The sequence below is a fragment of the Lepisma saccharinum genome, chromosome 23, assembly GCF_977018435.1.
Source record: "Lepisma saccharinum chromosome 23, izLepSacc3.1, whole genome shotgun sequence".
Taxonomy (NCBI): domain Eukaryota; kingdom Metazoa; phylum Arthropoda; class Insecta; order Zygentoma; family Lepismatidae; genus Lepisma; species Lepisma saccharinum.
Window position 1 is genome coordinate 59,225,611 of NC_139251.1, and position 25,576 is coordinate 59,251,186.

The 25,576-nt window shown below is 40.0% G+C and overlaps 1 protein-coding gene across 1 annotated transcript in view; it reads left to right on the forward strand.

Annotated features, from left to right (window-relative positions):
- Window positions 1-5,530: 5,530 nt before the first annotated feature.
- Window positions 5,531-25,576, forward strand: part of LOC146005526 (cell adhesion molecule 2-like) — a 181,600-nt gene continuing 161,554 nt past the window's right edge. Inside the window, exon 1 of the mRNA XM_083144772.1 lies at window positions 5,531-5,591. Coding sequence (XP_083000898.1) covers window positions 5,531-5,591 — 61 coding nt within the window. The remainder of the gene's footprint in view (window positions 5,592-25,576) is intronic.

Sequence of the window (25,576 nt, forward strand, 5' to 3'; positions counted from 1 at the left end):
GGCAGAGTGGAAAGGACTGTTCTCGCCTGTAAAGAAAAAGCACGGATGTCGAAATCGAAGACAAAGGTGCTGCTGATCGCATTTTGTGATTCCCAAGGACTCATCCACCATTAATTTGTCCCTGAAAATGAAACAATCAATCAGTGGTATTACAAGGAAGTGCTTGGTCGACTCAGAAACAGGATGAAGAGGGTTAGGAAGGATCTCTGTGATTCTTGCCAATGGTTTCTGTTACACGATAATGCTCTGCCTCATACTGCATTGTCTGTACAACAATACCTTGCTAAGCATTCAGTGACAGTGATCAATCACCCTCCATATTCTCCGGACTTAGTATCACCTGCTGATTTTTTTGTATTTCCCAAGCTTAAGATGGCTACGAACCCAAGACCTGTACAAACACTGGTCACAGTGTATTGCCTCCTCTGGTGATTATTTGAGGTGATAAAGTCATTTGAAAGTAATTACTTGTTTTCTTTCCGAAACCAAAGTTCTGTTTTTTTATGGGCGGACCTTGTATTAAACCTCTTAAACCCTAACGAACATATCTTTTCCTGCATTGGGAGTCTTGTAGTAACTACTTACTGAAAAATGATAAAAGTTTATATAGGAGCAAAAATGTATAACTTCATATGCAAGTTCACAATATACTTCCACTTCTTCATAATAGTTAGAAGTTTTTTATAAACTATAAATTAATGTAGTAAAGATATAACAATTAGTTACTGCTTGCTACAAAATGATAACCATTTGCATATGAAGGAAAATGTATTGCAGTAAGTGACATCTATACTTTAATTTAGGTAAAAAAAAAAAAAAAAGGTAAAGTGTTCCCCTGTGCATAGCACCACGCCATGAAATCGTATAGGGGGTGTGGGGGTAACGCCCCATACTTTCTTGATCCGGTCGTGAGTGGGGGTGATGTGATCAGCATCACGCCCCTGACCGCCTTTACCCCCCAGGGTTTCCCCCAGGTACCCATGTTATTCGACGCTGGGTAGGCGCCGGGGCCGCTTCCACCGTTAGAAAAGTTCCCGGATTTGAGCCGGCCGGGGATCGAACCCGGGACCTTGAGCATGGTAGTCAGACGCGTTACCGACTGAGCCACCGCGGCCACTTTAATTTAGTATACACCAATTTTTGCCAATATTTTACCTCCATTTCTGAGTGAAAACAAATGTATAAGTTTAGGTTAAATGCAAAGCCGACCTAGAGAAGGGCAACTCGGGCACCCGCCGAGGTCCCGAGCTTCAAGAGGACAGGCGCCAGGTAAAAATAATTTATTTGTGTACCGTTTATTAGGAGTTTATCAAACGTTAGTGCTTTCAATTAAGCAACCACATCTCTTGTCTACTCCTATGGCGGGTGCTCTATAAACTGGCAAGCGAAGTGGGAAGCGGGGAATACGCCGCAGCAGACCAAATAGAAAACAGCGGTGGCGCCGAAAGATACAACGTGAAGGGAATATGTACTACGTGAACCTCCTTCTACAGGCTGTTGCGTTTCTTATCGCTCTGGATGGGTCGCTTCCCCGCTCCCCACTTTCCTTGTCAGTATATAGAGCGTCCGCCGTAAGACTGGACAAGAGCTATAATCTGATTTCTCTATACTTCATGGATTGTTTTGACATACTTAAAAATGTATACAAAATTACTGATATTAATCTCGAAACAAAGTACTATATAAAAGTCGTATTCAAGTGTTTCAATTAAAAATAATACAGAGTGTTCCAAAAGTCCCCGCACTCATAGTTTGAGAATTTTTTGCTTATAATTTATTGAACTTGTCAACGTAATGAATACATGCATTTTGTTAACTGTATCTTGAAATACACAAAAAATAATTCGTAAACTGAATGTGAGTAATACTGCAATCTCTGAGGTCGTTAACACGCTGTCAAGACGGCAAGCCTCTTCCCGCGCGTTGAAATTCACAAAAAGAATATTGAAAGTAAATTTGAAACAATCATCCATGGCGGTTTTACCTGGTTCCATTTCACCACACATATTGCATATGACATACTCAAAATATGCTTCCAACATAGCGATTCGTTTTGTGAGTGCAAAGATTAACGCCCACTGGGATGCGGAGAAACGTGGCTACATATCGCAACTGACTCGTTTCCGGTGTCTCAGTGGACGATAATCTGTAAGATAACCTGAAGACTTCTGACACGGAAATACGATGCTTCGGTTCCGCGCGTGCCCCTGTAGTGGGCGTTACACCATAGAAGCAGACAACAGATGTGTGCACGTCTCACACCGAGGACTGTAACAACGGCATTGCCCGACACATAACATAAACTCGTTCTTCAAGGTCATACTGGTATAGGTGTAGCATGTCTCCACATTGGAAGAATGTAGGTGTGATATGTATGTATGTATGTTTCAAGTTCTTTATTTGTGTATATTTTCTCCACTTTACGTTCTTGTTAACCACGTTAGGTTAGGTTACCTAACTTAACCTAACCTAACCTACTGTGGTTCACAATGACGTATCGAGAAAAAATGTGGAGACATACTACACCTATATCAGCCATACCAATTCCTCCTGACAGGCTTGCCAACTCATGCAGATGAATGACTTAGTAGGTTTTTTGTTTTAAAGTATGACTTTTCGAACGCACTGTATAAGCCATTCGTTTAATTATGAAATGAAATCATGAAGTGAAAATTCATTTTATATGAAACCTTTTAAATTCGCTACACGGTCAAAATTCAATCAAAAATAAACAAAAGAGGATTGTGATAGAGAATATTAGATTTGATTAAGAATTGCCACTTTGATAGGTGAAACGATAGTTTCATATTGAGCACATCCAGTTTTGTAATTAAATACATCATGATCGTCCCATCCTAGCACATCGGAAATGAAAATAAACACTAAGTTAGCATCCCATTATTCTTTGTTTTATCCTTCAATATATTGTTGTAATCCCGTCTTACCTGGGATCTGAGGTCACAGGGATGCTTCAATAATACATTTTAGGTAGAGCTTAATTGTATCTGTTAGCTGAACCTGCTCCGATTAAGAGGGAAGAGATATGGAAGGTTGAATTTAAAGGTTATTTACGCTTGTTCATACCTGGTAGGCGAGTGATGTTCTTGTCCAGATGCTTCTTGCAGACCGAATGGTGACTGATGCCAAGGTTCGATTCCGTGACCCTTGGCTCACTAATCCGAGTGGACCCGCGCGACTCGCTGCATGCTAGGCAGGCGTAACTTCGTGTTCCGTCGTCGTAGTTCTGTAGTTGTAATGTGTCGTAGTGTAATTCAAGTGTAATCTCAGACTAATGATCCAGAATGAGCGTCGAATGAGAGCCTAAATCCAATGAGAGTCAAATGAGAGGAGCTCGGGGAGGGAGCTTCCTTTTATAATCTTTGGCTTCGAAAGGTTGTTAAACCTTTCGAACACGCTGGATCTTGTTCAGATCCACGCATTTGCCTTTCAGTCATTGCTTCACAGAAGTTACAAAGTTAGCGCATTCTTGGGATCGCCCGCTGGTCGGACAATTCCAGGAAATAAACAAGCGTAAATATTCTATTGACGAGGTTTTCTCGGTTTAATAATCTTCATATCTCTACAATATTGAGGTTACTGTTCTGAAGTAATAATATGAAGTATACAGATTAATTACTTATTCATTTTAATAATGCTTATTTTTATTGTATAGGACACCTACACTTCAGAGTAAGGATTTAAGTATCAATAAGTTCTGCAAAGTATTGGTTATGTATATGTATGTGAAATCTGAACTATTTTTATTACCAGCATTTGCTTCCCCATTATATTCATAGTCTCTGTACTACGTTTCACCGCAATGCAATGCTTCAAACGGGCTCCAGAGGTCTCTGAGTAGGGCAACTTTAATTTTGGACACCCTGTATAAAGGAAACAACGCAGTTAATAATATTGCAATTGTTAATGGAATTTGTTGGCAAGAACTACAGCAAATATTGCTACTTAAATACACTTTTACTCCATTTTTATTAGCATTGCATACTAAGTTTGATCATTATCTTGCATTATCTTAAAAGCATTTATTAGCAATTAGTGCTATTCAATTAATTCCTAAGTTAATTAAACATTTTTGTAGTTTTATTATCATTCATTAAGACGAATTCCTAAGTAATTGCTTTCCGAGTTGACGTCCGCCTTTCCTAGCAAATTTTATTACACTCTATCAGCAGTAATGGAGGACCATTTGCTCTTGCACAAGAAGTTTTTCCAATGATTTCGATTCTGGGTAGGTTATAACCCACATATACCAAATGATTAAAGATGATGGGAGCTGTTAATAACCTTTGCTAATCTACTACTAATCTTCATATCTTTCCTGGATTCTTGTGAGATTTTGGGGCAGAATTTTCTTCTGTCTTTTAAGTGTCGTGAAAGAATCGTAACTTACAGGACTTAAATTCTAATGGAAGGTTTTACATCTGATCTGTGGTTGCGAAGAGGAAGTTTTTCCTCTGTTTTAATGTTCGTCGTTAAAGTCACGTGACCTGCCCTCTGGCGGGATGGCGGGAAACTGTGGATCGGGTACTTTCGCTGAGCGGAAAAGGTGAGGTTGGTTCGGATACAGTTGGTTTGGTGTTCAGGTGGCTGTTTTAGTGATGCTGTCTTGTTACAAAGCCGTTGTAAACAGATACTTTAAACAAAATGCACGTATTTGTGGAAGGTTGAGGGAGACGGCAAGTTGAGAAACTATGTACGAGGGTTGTTCGATAAAGAAGCGCACTGACGTACTGGTAGATGTGCTTTCGTATTGCTGCTGCACAACTATTAGATAGATTTCACACCGAAGCTACACGCGACATGTTGGGGATTTCCTCAATCGAATGAAGGTTTGTGCGGTCTGTCATGCCGCTACGGTGTGGCACGTTGTTGGTGATTGGATCGTTTCAAGCGACAATTGGCTCTCGTTGCTGGGTGTCGCTCGGACTGAGCCGTTTTCTCAATGACGTGCATCGTGTCGCCTAGGTCTGTTGTTTGTGCATGTGCGTCGAATGCATGCCTTTGGAGTGATATCGCTTCGGTGTGAACTACCACTGTCGCTCCTGCCTGAAATCTCCTTTACTCTATCTCTCGTATGCCAGATCGAAGTTACCAACGACAGGCGACACAAGTCGTTTGGTAACTAACAAATCAACAGCAACGTTTCACACCGTAGTGCATGACTGTCAGCACAATTGTTGTAATCCTCAACCGGGACGCGGCAGGCGACAGGTAACAAGTGATAGGCGACAAGAGACATGGATATTTCACACCAAAGCGACAAGCAACACAGATCCCTTCGGTCTAAAACAAAGCATTCGCCGTGCATGCGCGAACAACAGACCGAGGTGACACTGTGAATGGTATTGAAAAAAATGTCCCAGTTCGAGTTGCACCCACGCGACAGGCTACACGTGAAGCTTGTCGTGTCGCTTTGGTTCGGAAGGTTCCACATCGATGGACGGTGTGAGGAAGAAATCACAATTTTGTTTTTGAAGCTATGTTGCAGAAATTGCGTCTCGTCGTGAGCAATATGTCTCCTGGAGAAGAACATACGGGGAAGGAAAGCAGGTATTGTGATGGTGCAAGATCGGGTGAGTAGGTTGGATCCGACAGTATTTCATACCCACGTGGTCGCTTCACCTCCTGCGAAGTCATACGTGTGAACCGGAGCCAGCTCCGTAGCTAGATATTTTGATGCACTAAGCAGGATAGTAGTTTGGCTCCCAACACCCCGCACTACCAAGCAGTACTATTTTTATGTGCATCCTTCGATACTATCTTGTTATTCCATGGTTTGTGATATTTACATCCAACAAATTTTGAAATGAAGAAACAATGGAAAATTTATTAAAAAAACAATATAGGTTATATCTATAAACTCGTAGTTTGCATTTCTGATTTAAAAAAAATAGAATTTTAAGAATATTTCATTTTATTTTGTCTTCGTGTTTGTAGAATATCTTAGAAACGAACTACTATTGGTTTTGGGAAAGAATGTGTTACCAGAATGCATGTCTCTACAAGTAATAGAAGAAATATGTTTATAATAATAATAATAAATGCATTGTGCAGTATGTTCTCATATCAGTAGAAAAAATGTAATTTATAATTATTCAACTTTGCCTGAGAAAATTACATGAATATAAACTATATATTATACGAGGGACGTTCCGAAAGTAAGTTTCGTCATTTGTTTTGACAGGTAAGCTTTTTTACAAACAGAAGAATACAATGTCAAACAAAATTCAATCTTTTGGCTATTTTTCCACATAGTCGCCACCGACACTGATACATTTGTCGTACCGTGAAATCAATTTCATGAAACCCAGCAATTTAAGGAAGTTCTTCATAGCCTGTTGTACCTCTTCGTTGCTTCCGAAGTGACGTCTCGATAGTGCTGGCTTCAACGCAGGAAAAAGGTGGAAGTCGGATGGGGCAAGATCAGGGCTACAGGCCGGGTGATTCAGTCTCTCCCATCCCAGAAGACGAATGTGTTCTGCAGTGACCCTTGCTGTGTGGGGTCTTGCATTGTCGTTAAAGAACAAAACCCCTCGACTTAAGAGCCCTGATCTCTAGCATCGAATTACGGACTTCAATTTGCTTAGTGTGTGTCAATAGCGTGCCGCACTTCCATTTGTGACCACGTTTCCAGCACACGTCTTTCTGCTATAATGGTTTGCACTCGAATGAGCTCGGGCACGTCGGTCTGCTGCTTATCTCTATTCTTCGGCACTCTGCGCATGCGCCATCGCTCCTCCCGTCGTGAATTCAGGAAAGATTGTATTTTGTTATGGCAATGTATTTTCTCACTTTGTAATACAGCTTTCCTGTGAAAAAAATGACGAAACTTACTTTCGGAATGCCCCTCGTACATTATTTTTAAGTAAAATTTACAAAATATTTACAAAAATCCTACTGATATCTTACAAAAAATAATTAGGATTAAACTTTTCTTTCTATCAATGAAGCAAAATCGTCAGCAATGGTCAAGGGTAGAGTAACACTTGGTATGTTTTTTCTTCAATGCTCGAAGTAAGCCATAATGTGTATCTCTATATAAACATGGCTGTAATGTACATTGTATACACATATATGCATAACATAGAAAGTGAGGTAACAAACTGCGAGATTTCTTCAATTTTTCTCTTTGCCATTTCTTACAAAATTAATGGTTTAAATTATATTTGTGCTAAATTGATATTCTATGTTTTTTAAAATATAAACGTCCAATATAATGCTTTCTACTTATATACTTTTAATGCATCAATTCTGACTGTATTATTGTTTTGCCACGTCATTTATATATATACTTATTGATGATCCTAATTTTGATATTATTCAGATATAAGGAACTGCTGCCATCTTTTGACGTTATTTATAAGATAGAAGCGGTGATGGATGAAATGAACCAGTAATTATTTTGCAATGGACACCTCAGCCAGTCTGATACATGCCGTATATAATTTGGTTCACCGTACTATTTAGCATATACATTCTACTACATTGCGTATACGCATTACAGTAGAACGCCTTTCCGGTCTGCTCCGGTCCATTTCGAGACCTGTTCTTCTCACTTTTATTCCTCTCTCCCTTTTTCTCTCTCGTCTCATTACTTCTCTTTATATCTTTGCCTCTTCCTTCTTTACTTTTCATTATCTGTCTACCTCTATCTTCTTCTTTATTTCATGCCTCTCTCTCTCCTTTAGTTAGTTTCTTCCCTTCCTTTCGCTGTTGCTTCTTTATTTCCCTTTATTTATTTGCTGTCTTCTCTTCATTTCGCTTCCTTTTTTCTCTCATCTTCAATTCTTTTTTTTTCTCTATTTTCTTCCTCTGTCCTTTTCTCCTTCACTCGTTACTTCTCTTTATATAGCAGCCTCTACCTTCTTTACTTTTCTTTATCTGTGTGCATCTCCTTTCTTTACTTTCCTCTATCTGTGTGCCTTTCTCTTCCTTATTTCTCTTTGCCAACATTTTGTCCCAACTATCTCTGGAGGAGGCGAACGAATACAAGCCTCTGCGCAAGTACTGACACGAGACGGCTCCACCAATGAACACGTGAGAGGAAAGGGATTGCGTGGAGGGGAAAAGCGACTGCCGTTAAAAGTCTTCCCAGCAAAATGTACTGCTTCGCTCTGCCCACCCAATTTCCCCCCACTTCTCTGACACTATGCGCGGCCTTGCTCCAAAGATAGATGGAACAGGGTATATATATATATATATATATATATATATATATATATATATATATATATATATACAGGGTTATTATAAATGATTGACCCGATTTCATAACTTCACTGTAGCTTTATTATTTGACATATTGTCAATAAACTTTGCAGACATATAGAAAAACTCAAAAAGTTTTTTTGTGTTGCAGGTTCGCTTCTGATTTCTGCCACGAGAGCCCAGCAGTGAGAATTTATTCAATATGGCGACAGGCAGAGAGAAAGCTTATGTTTTGCTAGAGTTCATATCGTATGACTTTGTCATCAGGCGTCAGGGCTTGTAGCAATTGCAAGAGGTAAGGCTTCTTCTTCAATCGCTTCCTTAAGATCTTCCAAACGGTAGGCTGTGGAATGTTCAGCTCTCTGGTTGCTTTGTTCGTCGACTTCTGTGGGCTTCGTGCAAAACTCGCTCGCACGCGCTCAACCGTTTCTTCAGTCACTGTAGGCCGACCAGTTGATTTCCCCTTACAGAGGCATCCTGAAGCTGTAAATTGTGCATACCATCACCTAATGGACTTGGCAGTTGGTGGATCTTTGTTGAACTTCGTTCGGAAGTGTCGTTGCACTGTTAGGACAGACTGGTGTGAATGAAACTCGAGCACAACATAAGCTTTCTCTCTGTCTGTCGCCATATTGAATAAATGCTCACTGCTGCGCTCTCGTGGCAGAAATCAGAAGCGAACCTGCAACACAAGAAAACTTTTTGAGTTTTTCTACACATCTTCAAAGTTTCTTGACAATATGTCAAATAATAAAGCTACAGTGAATTTATGAAATCGGGTCAATCATTTATAATAACCCTGTATATATATACATATATATATATCATTTCCATATTTTCTTCCCTTCCTTTTGCTGTTGCTTCTTTACTTCTTTGCTCTCTATTCTTTATTTCGCTCCCCTTTTCTCTAGCTTCTTCAATTTTATCTCTCTGCTTCTCTTTCTTCTCTGTTTTATTCCTCCCCATTTTTTTCTTTCGCTTCTTTACATCTCTTTAAATCTATCCTTATTTTCTCGAACCCTTCTTTGAGTCTCTTCATCTCTCTCTCAACTTGACTGTTGTGAAAGTCGAAAAACAAGTGTTAGAACATCAAATGATACATTGAGTGTGCATCAAATGAATTTAGTGCGTTTAGGTTTCACCGTGCAGTAAATTCAGTTACAGTTGCTCCAAAAATGTAACGGTTACTTCCTAAAACTGACAGAACAGTATGCACATTGTGCATCATATTAAGAATTTCCTTTTTGGCGTTCCAACCTCAAATATGTTGTTTGATATTTCACGCGTAATAGAATCACATGCTTTATCGGGGGAAATTAATAACCGTCGACCGTTAACATTGCATCCGAACATTTTTCCGCATGTCTGCTGCGTTTGAAATATCTCATCGGTAATAAACGCGCTGCACACAGAGTTACATACATATCTGTCAATAATTAACTATTCCATTCGTTAATCATGTCATAACAGTGTGATGCATGATGTTGATTGGAACGCGATTGATTGATTGATATTGTTACCGAGATGGAATATTCGCTTTTCTCGACAACAGATGAATCAATTTTTGAATTTTCATTACTATTGTTCATGGATGAAAATTGAATATTAATTGTAAAAGTTATTAAAACATTGTCAAGGTAGATTAACTGTGTAGCGGTTTAATGTCTTTTGTGTTATACTCTTATTTTACATGTGACTGTAGTGCATTTTAATAACTGTGTATGCGATTCTAGTTTTGAAAAGTTTCCCACCCTGGGCGAGACCGTTTTAGATTTCGACAAACCATAGGAACCATAGGCGGTGCCTGGGGGTGCGACGGGGTGTTTTCGCACCCATTGCTATATGCTTCACCCCCTTTCGCACACGAAAATTTTGTCTCAATGGTAATAAATGGGACTAGGATTTTGATGACCCTAAAATTGCCAAAAAATGAACTTTAGAAAATGCATTTATGACCTAATACGTGAACGAAAATGCCCTATAAACTTAGAAAAATGACCTAAAAATTCTGAAAGATTTGTACAACAAATTTATAAACTACCAACAGAAAATCAAATTGCAAATTAACGTTACAGTATCTATCACATGTTCATTGTGTATGGCAGTACAAGTAAGAAAGTTCACTTTTTATCATCTTTTACACTTTAAGTAATGAGTTGCAGTACACAACAAAAATCATACGCAAATTTTCAAAAGTGAATGATTGTCTGTTGTCGGACAAGAGAGCCTTGTACATGCAAAAATTTCTCTCTACTTCCACTGACACAAGAGGAGCGTACTTCAAATGAACAATATCACTTGCTGGTAAGTGAAGACTAAAATTGGTTAACGCTGTAAGTGCCACAATAATTCAAACAGCGTTTTCCACGTTAACTATGAAATGTGCCATGGTTTATAATGTGGTAAACGTGAAATGTGGCTGGTAGCCCTGTAAGTAGTTCAAAGGGCGTGTAAAGAGGTCACTAGTGTGCACGTTCTTACGGGCTGATGTGCGGAACGATGCGATTTCCCAACACTTTCGCTTTTGGCACTTACAACGTTTACCACTTTTAGTCCTCAGCTATTATTTCACATTTTTTAATATAATTTATTGTTTAACTACCATTCACAGAAAACTTATTTTAAATTAGTAACGAGGAAGGTTTCTTTTTTCATGTTTTAGTTATCCTCCAACTGAAATTGATTACGGATTTAATTATTTTTTCATTGATTGATTTGATTTATTTTACTTCGCTTTTTGTGTCACTTTTGGCTAATTTGCGAAGATGGGGATGAGTAATTATATGTTGAAATTGATGAATAGACACTCACAAACATCCATGCCCAGGCCAGGCTTCGAACCCGGGACCCTCGCGTCGTAGCGTGATGTGCTAACCACTCCGTCACTGGGGCTGGCTTATTCTCTTTTGTTCTTGTCTCGTTTTACTTGCTGCATTTTCACAGTTTCCAATATTATTTTTATTATATCAGCATATAATATGTTCTAGAAGATCTCTGCAGTGTAGCTTTGTGCATGTTATAAGAGACATGAAAAAAATATGTAAGCTTAAGTAAAACCCTTTTTCAAATTATAAATAATATATTTTGACTTATTTTACAGTGACGAAACAGCTGTATGATGATGATAATAATATTGAAGCATTATACAAAAGTAAATAATTACCCTCCTCACAATATTTTTACGTTAGACAATAGGTGATAGACACGGCCTTGGAATGCAACAACACATGGTATCTGTCTCGTGGACGTTCTGGTCTTTTTGCCGACATGTGCCAACGTGCCTATCAACTATTGTCTAATATTATTATATTGGAAATCTTTTGTTACAATTTTTTTGTGAGGCGTATATATAATTGATGGTTTCCTTCCAAAGTATACACATCTAAACCTTTGGAGTAATGACAGAATCCCCATATGCTAGAGCATGATTTGCGATTCAATGGAAGGTTCGATTCCAAGTCAGGATGTCTCGTTGCCCTTCCTCTTTCATATATTTAATCTAATCGTCATTGTTATGTAAGCGTAAGGAGTGTGACGTTCTGCTTGCCTATTAAGTTGAAGGCGTTTGAGGTCCGTGGGAGTAGGCAATATTTAGAGGAACATACAGAAGTTTTTTTGGTGTTGAAGCCTTTGCACCACTGTTGTAGCACGCTTCAAAGTTCTGATTGAGCCTCACTATACGTCTTTTCAGTTCAGAAATCAGAAATTGTAAGTTTTCCCGGCCCCCAAAGAGCCCGCCGTGATGAGTGGGGCCCATCAGAGGTCTGCGGCAACGCCTCGTCTTGTAAGCGTCCCCCTAAGGTTTGGGGTTCTCAGGAATGAGCACCCTTCCCCCTCAGGGCCCTCCATAGGGATACCTATAAAGCACACCTAGTTGTGTATGAATCAAACGGTGTCTGCCGATGTGGCACTTATCGGAAGTATAATTAGAAGGCGAAAGTGTAGGCGAAGATAGAAGAGAGGAAAGACACAAGAAGCTTTTTGCGTGACAGAGGAAAAAACAACCTGCCGCATGCATAAATTGGCAGAAAAAACCCTCCAAATTTAACTTCTCCCAACGTACATATACCGGGTGGTCCAAAAAGTCCCGGAACAGTCACATATCGTGAGAAATACACATCGAATCGGAAAAATGAAAAAAATACGTGTTGAATAAGTGAAAGAAAGCTATTCAATGATATCACACTTGATTCCCCACCCCGCTTCCTGGGGGTGGGGTGGGGGCAACTGTGAAATTTTAAATGGAAACCCCCATCTTTTATTATAGAATCGTAAAGAGGACTTCATTCCGAGTCCAACCAGCTATCAACCATCCTCCTAGCTCAATCAGGAACGGAGAAATGGCGATTTTAAATTTTCGCAAAAAAAAAAAAAAAAAAAAAAGGAAAATTTCATAACACCCAAAAAAAGCGATTGAAGATTCAGAATTTGCATGTGATCGTAGATCTCCCTTCCCTATTACTCTATTGAAAGGCCTTGACCTTTGATGATCTTACCTTGCAGCTCCGGTCTCTTGGTCTGAATGTCGTAACTCCATCATGATAATGCAAAGCCTCACACAGCCATGATGACACAGCAAAAAATCATGAAAATGGGATTTGAAGTCGTCCCTCAACCTCCCTATAGTCCGGACTTGGTTCCTTCGGATTTCTTCCTGTTTGGTCGTTTGAAGGCCCACCTGCGGGGAAAACATTCGACAGTGACAAGGACCTCATTTCTTGTGTGAAACAATGGTGTAAAAGTCAGCCACCTGAATTTTGCCAAAGTGCATTCAAGGCATGGAAAGAAGAGGCTACATTGAGTGACGTGGTCTTCTAGCAAGGATCAAAGTATGTTCACCTAAAATTTCATCATCATATTTCAACTAATAAAAATATTATAACCATGTGTGCAAAACTTATTGAACGCCCTTTGTAGAGTCAGTTATAATATGAACATTATTCTGTATGACGCGTAAGCACTCCCCCCTCCTCCCTCTCTGATCTTACGACAAGCGGACACAGTGCAAGCGGACATAGTGCACTTTGTCACCGGGGTGAGGGTGGGTAGTTCGTCTCTCGAGGGTGTACTTTTGTTTTATTATTATTATAATCATTATTATAATAAAACGATAGTTCGTCCTATTCTTGAATATGCAAATGAATTATGGTTTCTGACTGCAACCAGTGACCTTAAAAGAGTTCTCACATGCCTAAACAAGGCCAGAGGTTTAGTAGCTGATCTTGTTGAAACCTACAATTTGAATTTATGTTGATGTCTAAGATTGTAGGATCCACTGTTTTATTTTATAATTATGTATTCATTTTTTTTTAATTTTGTATAACCAATTTTGACATAGTGATATACCTGGTTGTTTAATCGTTATCATCACTTCAATAAATATTATTATTATTATTATTAGAACAATACACAGTTAATTGCACAATTTTATATAACAATAAACAATTATTATTATTAGATATATAATAGATCTCGTTGAAAACTGTAACCTGAAGTGTAAATATGCTAACTTGTTATGTTATGTTATTCTACAACTTATGTATTTTATTCGTGTAACTTTGTACTTTTGTATTTGACTTAGTGCTGTATTAGGTTTCATACTGTGCTCAACACTTAAAATAAACGATTATTATTATTATATTCCATTGAGGTAGTTCAAATGGTTACTTTCCTCCCATGATCTTCCCTGTTCTCATGACAAGATATTGGAGGTTATAACTTGACTTTCTGAGGGAGGTGCAGTAGGCGAATTATAGACGTGCACACGTGAGAACCCCCGTTCGTCTGCCGGCTCAGCTGAAGGCACAAAACCGACTCTACTTGGGTTGAAGCTTTGAAGAAGGCCCGTGCCTCACCTGTGTAGCTACTGAATTCCTGGGCCACACTATAGAGCAGGATGTGTTTACAAATGGATGTGTCCAAGCTAGATCCATGTGCAAATAAATCTGTCCAACCGGTTCTATAACACCAATATACTATATCCGTTCTTAAGTAAAAGTAACGGTATAAGTTCACAATATACTTCCATTTCTTCATAATAGGGATTCAAGACACCCAACACCAGGTAAAAATAAATTTTCGTGTACGGTTTATTACGAGTTTATGTAACGCTGGTGCCTCCAATTAAGCAACTGCAGCTCTTGCCTATTCTTACGGCGGGTGCTCTATAAGCTGGCAAGCGAAGTGGGAGCGGGGAATACACGGCAGACGAACCAGACACCGAGAGGTATGACGCGAACCTCTTTCTACAGGCTGCTGCGTTTCTTATTGCGCTGGATTGGTCTCTTCACCGCTCCCCACTTTTCTTGCCAGCTTGTAGAGCGCCCGCCGTAAGAACTGAAAATACCTATAGTGCGTAGTTGTTAGTTTTATGCATTAATATACAACAAAAGAGACGACTTCCAAAATAATGCAACACTGTGTATAGCGTAATATGTTCACAAAAATTCACTGCAAATTCTAACTACTACTAAACTACTATCACTACTACTACTAAACTACTATCACTACTACTACTGCTAACCCCCATGAATTTGTGGAACACAAACGCGATTCTCCCAAAGTGAATGCCTTTTGTGCCATTTCCCATGAAATGATTTATGGGCCCTTTTTCTTCCATGAACGTACTGTGACAGGACTTGTTTTCCTTGATATGCTGCATCTATGGCTCCTTCTACAGCTTGCAGAGGATAGCGCAGATTTCATTCTCCAAATGGATGGTGCCCCTGCACTGGACTTACAGTTTAAGTGGGATCCGAACCACTATGTGCCTCCACCGGGTATCGAACCCGGGACCCCTTGACAACAAGGCGAAGACGCTACCACTGCGCCATCCGGGAGTCCATCATTTACTATTCTTTGGGTTAAATACAGAACGATAACAACGTTAGTTTAACGTAACTTTTCTTTTTCATTTGAATTTTTTGTGACAATTAGCATTAAATATACAAACAAACTAATATGTCTATAGTGGGTATATTCAATATCAAAACTTTCTTGTTATAATTTTGTTTCCAAAGGAGGTTATAAACGAAAAGTTTGACCTTAGGCGGGATGTAGTGACGTCATGTTTACGTGTCACCAAAACATTGTAATTGTTTAATGCAGGGAAGAAAGATAAAAATATGAATGAAAGGACAGAGAAAGGAAGAGAATTAAGGAATCCATGGCAGAGAGAAAGAGAGAGAGAAGGAAAGGTAGGAGAGATAACGCAACGAGAGGCAGAGAGATAAAGAGTAAAGAGAAGCGAGAAACAGGGTGATAAAAGAAAAGTAAAGAAGCGAGAAAGAAAGAAAATGGAGAGAAGTATAGAAGCGAGGGGCAGAAAGATAAAGAGAAGTTAAGAAGCGGGAGAGATAGAAGAGGAGAGAAATAAAGGTATGAGATAGAGAGATAAAAGATAAAAGATAGGTAATAATCAAAATCTAATTATTGATAACAACTCGTTTGAACCAGTTTCCAAATTCAAATACTTAGGAGTAATATTAACAAATGAAAATTATATTAAAGAGGAAATAAAAAGTAGGCTTAATTCAGGAAATGCATGTTACTTCTCTCTTCATAAACTTTTGTCTTCTCGTTTAATATCTAAGAAACTAAAAGTTAAAATATATAAAACCGTAATTTTGCCTGTAGTATTATATGGGTGTGAAACTTGGTCCCTTACATTGAAAGAGGAACATAAATTGAGAGTATTTGAAAATAGGATCCTTAGGAAAATATTTGGACCTAAAAGGGATGAGGAGACAGGTGAGTGGAGAAGGTTACATAATTTAGAACTAAATAATTTGTATTCATGTCCAGATATTATTAGAATAATTAAATCAAGAAGACTTAGGTGGGCAGGCCATGTGGCACGAATGGGAGAGGAAAGAGGAGTTTACAGGATTCTTGTTGGGAAACCTGATGGTAAGAGACCAGTAGGAAGTCCAAGACGAAGATGGAGGGACAACGTCGAGATGGACCTAAGGGAAATCGGTAGGGATGGAAAAGAGTATATAGATCTTGCTCAAGATAGGGACAGATGGAAGGCCTGTGTTGCTGCAGCCATGAACCTTCGGGTTTAAGAAGGCTAGAGAGTTAGTTAGTTAGTTAGATAGAGAGATAAAAGAATGGAGATAGAGAAAGAACAGGGAGAATTGAAAATTGACACGAGGGCGAAGAAAATTAAAGAAAACAAAGTAGATAAGAAACAAGCATGCAAAAAAGTGGTGTTAAAACTGAGAAATGAAGATAGAAAACTACACAGAGAAAAGTAAATTCCATCAACTGAAACAAAAAAAAATCATAAAGTGCATCATTGAGAAAGATGCAGGATGGTGCATCATAAACTTATCAATTGTATTAAAGTACAGCTCGACATAGAAAAAATACTCACTTGCATTACATGATGCACATTAGGGTTACCTGTAGTACAAATGATACACAATAATGCATCAAATTGTAAACTTGATTCTTACTGAATGTCAAAAAAACACACTTTAGAGCATGAGTCGATGTATTTCTGGTGCGTCAAATAGTTTTATAGCTTTATAAGGGCCTCCCCGATGGTGCAGTGGTAGCGTCGTTGCCTTGTAATCATGGGATTCAAGGTTTGATACCCGGTGGAGGCACATAGGGGTTCGGATCCCACTTTAAACTGTAGGTCGAGTCCCGATTAGCCTTACTGTGCATAAATTGGGCTTGAAACACCAACTCAATTAATCAATTTAGTTTTATGTGTGTAGGAATGAAATAGAAGATAAATAAACCGTTACAAATAAAAGAGGAACGAAGAATACATAGGCAAGCTATTCGTCAGTCTAACCTTTTGACTATAATGGTGTCAAACTTAGTCATCATAATTGTCTTGATTAACTTAAAGAGTAGGAAAAACAGTGTAAAATAGCCAAAATAGAAATAGATTTTTAAGGACGTTTCTATAGAGATTTTGTTCCAGCTAAAACCATCGGGGCAGAATTAGTCACATTTCCATTCAGTAAACTCAGGATGGGCAGACAAAAAAAAAAGCGATTTAACGAACAAAATGGCTAGGAAAAATATTACACTTCACCTCTTCACCCTGGGTCCGTTCTCGTTGGCATATATCACGCACATTATGAGACGCGTGACAGAGGGTTCATACATACATTCAGCCCCAACAACGCGAGAGCATCAGTTACCTGTCAAACATGAAAGGTTCAGACTTTCGCATGTGCCACTTTGCCTAATGAACGGCCCCAAAAATTAAATTTTGTCTCATTCGGTCAGACCAGAGGATGCGTATCTATGTCAGTGCAGGGCGAACAATGTGATTTGCCAAACTGTATATCTGTCAGAAGAGTGACAGTCCGGGAAGCTCGTGTTTCGCTGCCTCGTAATGTAACTCTCTTGCTCCTGTCACTAGTATTTTTTTTCTGCTTCTCTTGTACAAGGTTAGGTTCAGATGCGTTGTGGGAAAGATTGATTTTGAATGGGTTGTTATTTTTGAGGTAACGTTTCGCTTTAATTGGAAGCCATGGTCTTATTGTTCATCGCGAATCCATGAAGATGCATTGCGTGAATTGAAGTTTTTCTTGAACACTATACCGGTACGTATAAGGACTGCATGTCAGGGGCGCCGACTTGTCAAAATTATTGAAGGGGCTCTGATCACTGAAATAAATTAGTGAATGACTCACTATCTCCCTTTTTTAAGTTTTCGCCTCAGTGTTTGGAATCTTATAAAAGCCCATGAATTCCTCAAAAATATCAACATTTTTATTCACAGTTCTAATTGCAGAATATTAATTGTCCACGGATAGATATGTCAAGTTTCGTCAACCATAATAGCAAAATATTCCCGACTTTTAATATCAGCTACCACGGAGCGCAAAACAGATCTCCCTAATATATCAATGATCTCGTTCTCAATGTCATGTGAGAGCCATTTGTAGCCCGAACGTCCCATCCACTCTCCTAGTTCATGCACATCGTCTTTTGAAACTCTTTTTAGTAAAAATTTTAACAATACTCATAATTACATACTCACTATATAGTAATAAGTCATGTGTTTTTTTGTCCCTGGTCACAGCCTCCCCCCAAAGTTGATGGTTTAGCGGTCTCAGCCCCCAAATTGATGGTCTAGAACATTTCAAATGTGTATTTAAAGTTAAGTTCATGTGGCACAATTCAGAGTAAACTTTACAAGAGAAGCAAAATAATACATTAGATCCTCTTAAGCAAAATTATTTGGAGGCCCTGCCCCCACATCGTTAACTTTGGGGGGGGGGGGCTCGAGCCCCCCAAGCCCCATGGAGTCGGCGCCTATGCTGTATGTACGTATTTGAAGTATAATTATATTCTTCTCTCTCTCTCTCTCTCTCTCTCTCTCTTTCTCTCTCTCTTACACACACACACACACACACACACACACACATTAACTCCTTCTCTACTTAATTTCACCTTCTTACCTCTTCTTCTTCACATAAAATGATACACCCATGCCTTGACCAGGGTTCGAACTAGGGTTGGCCAAAAGCAATCCCCCATTAGAAAATTGTATTATCCAGATTTCGGAGACAATCCATCAGAAATCCAGACACCCTGTAACATAAGCCGTGGCGCAACAGCCCGTGAGAGCCAGGACCTACCTACCGACTGTGCACTCATTCCTACCTGCCGAGAAGGGAGATCATCCAACCAGTTCCGGGTGACGTGTGGTCAGCACGACGAACCCCCAGTCGTCGTTGTACTCGTAGGTTTACATGACCAGGTTACGTTACTCATTCGTAGCTCCCCAATTACCTCACGATGGTGTGTGGCCACCTGTCTCATACACAGACCGAAATGTCAGGAGAAAGGTTGTTATAGTCGACACTCTAGCTGCGTTTGAAGTCCACTGAGCGCGCCCACCAGCTGCAACAATCACATTCAACCCACTTGCAAAGTACAGCAACAGCATATCCACAGTCATGTGACCGAGACTCCACGTGGAGTAGACGAGCAGAATGACAGCTGCGCCCATTGGCTGAAGGTTGAGTGTGATTGTACGGAAACAACTCGCCCGCTGTTTTTCCCCACCCACGTTCGTGGCGGCAGCTCTCTTCAGATCTTGGACGTTAACCAAGTAAAGGCGTCATCTTATACGCTTCCCTCATGAGACTCGAACCTGCACGCGTCCAGTAGAAGGAGGACAAAGCATGATGCCTGAGACCGCATGGTCACCGTTTGCCTCCGACGTGCGGATTCCTACCGTAATTTGAATTGCCTTCGAAATCCATATTTCTTCTGAAATCGGGATTACCTCCAAGGTCCGGATTCCTACCGTAATTTGAATTGCCTTCGAAATCCATATTTCTTCTGAAATCGGGATTACCTCCAAGGTCCGGATTCCTACCGTAATTTGAATTGCCTTCGAAATCCATATTTCTTCTGAAATCGAGATTACCTACAAGGTCCGGATTCCTACCGTAATTTGAATTGCCTTCGAAATCCATATTTCTTCTGAAATCGAGATTACCTACAAGGTCCGGATTCCTACCGTAATTTGAATTGCCTTCGAAATCCATATTTCTTCTGAAATCGGGATTACCTCCAAGGTCCGGATTCCTACCGTAATTTGAATTGCCTTCGAAATCCATATTTCTTCTGAAATCGAGATTACCTACAAGGTCCGGATTCATACCGTAATTTGAATTGCCTTCGAAATCCATATTTCTTCTGAAATCGGGATTACCTACAAGGTCCGGATTCCTACCGTAATTTGAATTGCCTTTGAAATCCATATTTCTTCTGAAATCCGGATTACCTCCAAGGTCCGGATGGGCTCTGATGTCCGGATTCCCTTTGAAGTCCGGATTGTAAAAAATCCGGATCTGGCCATCCCTACGAACCTGAAACCTCTGGCTTCGTAGCAATTTAAACTGATCATTCCGCTGCTGTATAATGGCGTCACTAAACTAAAGTAACGAAATATAGATACAGAAAGATTACATACACGTAGCAGGGTGAGTAACCACACAGAAACAAATCATCTTGACAGTCCTTATCTTGGACGATAGCTCCAAAGGAAATAAATTCACATCGCCTCTTGACAGTTGACTAATGGGCCTACTCTGCTATGTGTATGTAATCTTTCTGTATCTGTATTTCGTCAATTTAGTTTAGTTCTTCGTCTGAGGAAGACCCTGATACAGGGTTCAAACGTTACTTGTTAAGTGTTTTTAATTCTTAATAAATCTGCTTTGGTCAGCAATTTAGTCTTTTTAATATCAAAACAAGGCTTAAATATATTACTATAAAACATTAAATTTAAAAAAATATATCGAATAAACATTTGTAAATCTTTGAAAATTAGTGAATCTGAATGAACATAATAATCGTAACAATAAAATTGCTCAATTTTTCAAGGGTGCAATACATTTCTGTTTAGTTGACCTTCGAGTGAAATCATGTTGCGAAATCTCTCCCAAACTTCACTTTCGTGAAATGCCATGTAGCGCTGTACACCTGAAGGAGAAGATTTGAAAACTGTTAAGAAACGGCGAACTTCCACGTTTCATGGGCCCTTATCTCGACTCCATAAGTCATGCATAACTCTCCTCCCACAGCAAGGCCACACACGACTTTCTCGTGAAAAACTGGCTCGTTCCGGAGACCATGTCGGGTCAGGAAAACGATCCCGTAGGATATAGTCGGGTTCCTTGCTTGAGATTAGGGGAGGAGGGGTGTATAAGGCATTGCTGGATATTTTCTGGACGATACAGGCAGCTTTGCGGCTCTATTTCCTATTTGGTGTTCTTTATGGTGGCGATAGGGCGCTCTATTCCAGATAGACCTTACTTGAGCTCTAGAATCAAATCCCTTCTCGTATGTTCTTGTGGCATTAGGTTAGAATATGGGGAAGAAATGTGATGTTTCGTAACAAAGAAAAGAGGGTGTAGCGGAAATGAAAAAGCGGGGCAGCAATTGATAAGGATAAGTTAGTGTATGTTAGTAAAATTTGTCCCTGAATGTACCTGAGATATGGTCAAGTTCGGACTGGCAACCCCTGCCTTGTCATGCTGTATTTTATGGATGTTTCGACAAGAGACGACGCGATGGTGGCGCCACTATCGTAGCGTTGATCGATTGAGGTTATTTTACGTCGCTTTTCTGCCACTTTTGGCTAATCGCGAAGATGGGTACGAATGGCGATAACATAAAAGAACAATGACAAACACATAATGGACAACACACAGCAAAGTACCATAGAGGATTATAATGGCGATGGGTGCAGGCGCCAAAGCCTCGTTAGTCTGCAAACTGCAGTCCGGGATATACCGGGTGTCCCAGAAGTCTTTCCCTGATTACAAACTTTATTCATATCCGCTATATTCAATGTAGAGATGTGAAAGTGGTGCCAAAATGTTGCAAAACTAACCAAGTTTATTTGTTGCAGATTTCAGTAATGTGGCTGTAGTGTAGCAGTGTCAGTGCCAAGGAATCCGGAATTAATGCTCTTGCCATCGGGTGGCATCTTTCCGTACAATGTTTCTTGGACTTGACAGGATTTGGGAATGAAGATAAATTCCATTTCTTAAATGCCAACGTATTGATGGCAGATATTCTAGACGAAATAATTCTGTACATTTGAAAGTTCCTCCGCACTGTTATTGGTGACCGGGTCTCGTGATACCAAAGAATCCGTAGAAAGTATTTGCAACAGCCCGAAAGCCACCCTTTGTGATTTTAGTGGGGGGGGGGCACATGCCCCGTTCGTGCGATTTTAAAATGGGAAGGGTATGTTTGGAATGCGGATTCGGAAAGTGGAGAAAAAATACGATTGTCATATGAAACATTTGTGTGTACCACCTACCGTTTTCCGTGTAGAAATTGGTTTTGCAAAAAAAAGAAGGTGAGCCAAATCGAGTATACTGAGCTTAGCAATTAAGATAAGTGCAGCACCATAACATTTTCGGAAAGTGCAGGACACAAGCTTTCCAACGATATGCCACATGATGACTGCGGGACTAAAAAAGGATGAAACCCCGTCACCCAAAAAAGGGGGTCTAAAGTTAGGGAAGAACTCGAACATCTCAAATGGCAAGTGGGGTCGAGTAATACCTCGTTTTAAAAGTCACAGAAAACGTGAAAAGGATGCGAACATGATTTTGTAATCCACTGACCGGTTTCAAAATGGCGACCAAAACAATTCTGACCCCCTGAAGTTGTTGTTCCAAAGTGAGGAATTACGTACGTAAATAGCAAAACACAAACACTGGACAGAGTTCATAAGATCCTGTACAAAGAATGCCAGCGGAACAGCTGTTTATTTGGGGCATGTGCCCCCACTAAAACCACAAAGGGTGGCTTTCGGGCTGTTGCAAATACTTTCTACGGATTCTTTGGGCTCAACTTAGTGGTGCATTTTTTTGTTTCAACTTGATACGATCTACCGTTCTCGAGAAAAAGGTAGTGTCTGGGTCGCTCTGTAACACCCTGTATATTAAATTCACAACATATAAACTGATGCATTAATTCTACATTCTACATATTCTTTCTCTGTCTCTCTCTCTCTCTCCTATATTTATCTTCCTTTCTCTCTTCTATCTCTCCCTCTCTCTCTCTCTTTCTGCCTCTAGATTTCTTGATTTCTCTTCCTCTCTTTCCCTGTAACTTTCTTCTTCATTTCACTTCCTTTCGCCGTTCTTTCTTTCTCTGTGTGTGTGTGTGTGTGTATTTCATTTCTCGTCCTTTCTCCTCTTAATTTTACTTTTCTGTCTTTCTGCTCCTTTATTTCTCTCTCTCCCATTCTCTATCGCGTCTATAATTTATCTTATATTTTCTCTCTCCCTTAAAACGCATATTTCTTCTACAGTGACGCACCAGTACGTACACTCCGCCTAAAGTATGCTGAAGGTTATCCTTCCCCATTCCCTTGTGCACTGATTCCTGTCAGTAAAGCAGGTGAAATGAAATAGAATGCCCAATCGAAAGACAAAATAGGGTTACCAACATTTGGAAACCTGCAAACAAGTTCTCTCATGAATAGACTGCCCAAAATACATAGAAAACAGCCGTGGCAGCTGTATGAATTAACATGCAGCCATATTGATGCTAATTTCGCGAGCGAATGTTGCTAATCCACAAAGAAAGAGGGTCTGAGGGCGCCTTGAAGGGACAAAGAGAAAGGGCAATGAAGTCACGTGCTCAACATATGAAACAATAATGTGTTCCTTGCGCGGCTACCAACAGCTGCTCCCCTCCCTCTGCTCGCAATTAAAATAATAACCCGGAGGAGGAACAAAAGCTCGAGACTGTTGTTTCTCGCGAAATGTAAATAGAGTTGGGGGCTTATATTTCATTCGTACCCCCTTGCATTCGTAGAGAAAATATACTCCTTTGCTGTCGGGAGACGTGGAAGAATTACCAGCTACAATAGCGGCTGCTAGAGGTCTCCCAAATGACCCTTGCCCGTGTGATGTTGCGAGTCTACCGCTCATTTCAAACATTAAGTGAACAATTTCAATGTATTCATCATTTATGGACCTCTTACGGACATTCAGGAAGAGTTATTCATGGGTTGTGCATTGAATTAAAACTTCACGTCGGTGGGCCGTATCGAATCACGGACTGTTACATTGCACTTCAAGAAAACTCATGTTGTTGAGGGGTCTCCCCGATGGCGTAGTGGTAACGTCGTCGCCTTGTAATACCCGGTGGAGGCTCGTAGCGGTTCGGATCCCCCTTTGAACTGTAGATCCAGTCCCGATTAGCCTTACTGTGCATAAGTGGAGACTTGAAATTAGAATTTTGAATTTTGGTTATTTCAGGCAACTCTGTGCATGAAGGATTGCACCCCATTTCCCGTTTCGCCTAATGGCTTATCACCTGTCAATAAGATGTGACAGCTGTTCGCCATTCTAGGCGAAATGGGATATCCCGTTTCGCCGAACCCCATAACTCCATGTTGAGAGACCGTTAAATTTCCCTCACTTGAAATATTTCCTTTCAACCAGTTTAGGCGAAATTGTATTTTGCGAAAGAGGATATCCCGTTTCGCCTAAAATGGTTACCAGATAATAAATTACATTATCTTGTCCTAATAATAAATTAGGCGAAAGGGGATTTGGGACTACACGGTCTGAAGTTGAATATGGGGAAGAAGTAATGATACTCTCTCCGTAGTGCAATACTCTAACCACTCTGTCACGCAGGTAGATGTCAATTTAAGGCAGCCTTCAGATCTAAGTGGAAAAAAACACGGAACCTCAAGTCTTTAAAAAAAAAACATGTACTGCGCATGCGCGACCATGAGATCCAGGCTTTGATTGATTGATTTGGTTTATTTTACTTCGCTTTTCTGCCACTTTTAGCTAATCGCGAGGATGGGGAAGAGTGATGATACGATGTAGTTGATGATGGGACACTCACACAGAATATCCATGCACAGGCAGAAATTCGTACCCGGGTCGGCGAGAGACAGAGCGACGTGAATCACGCTGCTGTAAAAGCGACAGTTCAGGACGAAAGGTTGCATTTATTTCTGAAGGTTCGTTTCCAAGTGACACGTGTCACTAGGCGCCTGTCGCTTCGGTCTACAAGCTCCCTAAGAAGTACATATTTACTATTGTCACACCTAATTTGTATGGGGGTCAAAAATCGAAGTTTTTCTTAATTCCATTTGGTGCATCGTTTGGTATTGGTGGACAATCCATCATCGGACACAATCATGGATCACTGTTGCAAAAGTTACGAGAGGCTTTGGTCTTCCACTGACTTCTCCTTTGGTTTCTCTGTCTCTTTACAATTACATACCACTACATACATTAATGTTGTTAAAAACAGACTTGTTAAAGGTCCAGGAATTTAACATTAATTCAATTCCGGTCCAGGATAGAAAATCTGCAGGCTTAATGAGTTCTAGACCATAAAGAACCTTTTTGTCTGTAAAGTATTTCAATTCGGTTCAGGACCTTTTTCTGAATGAATTTTAATACGGTCCAGGAACCTTTCTTCAATGAAACACCAGGGGTCCCGGGTTCGAATCCCGGCCTGGACGTGGATGTTTCTAAGTGTCCATTCATCAATTTCATCATATCATTACTTATGCCCTTCTTTTACAAATTAGCCAAAAGTGGCACAAAAAGCGAAGTAAAATAAAGCAAATCAATCAATTCAGTGAAACATTACGCAACTTGTACCGAATTTAAATTGTGCGAGAAAAAAGGTTTCGGTCCTGCAGCGGATCCCAAAAGAACCCATTAGAATTTATGTGTTCATTGACTTTGATTTCGATTTGGTGTTTTAAGTCCACTTTATACACAGTAAGGCTAATCGGGACTGGACCTACAGTTTAAAGTGGGATCCGAACCACTTGTGCCTCCACCGGGTATCGAACCCGGGACCC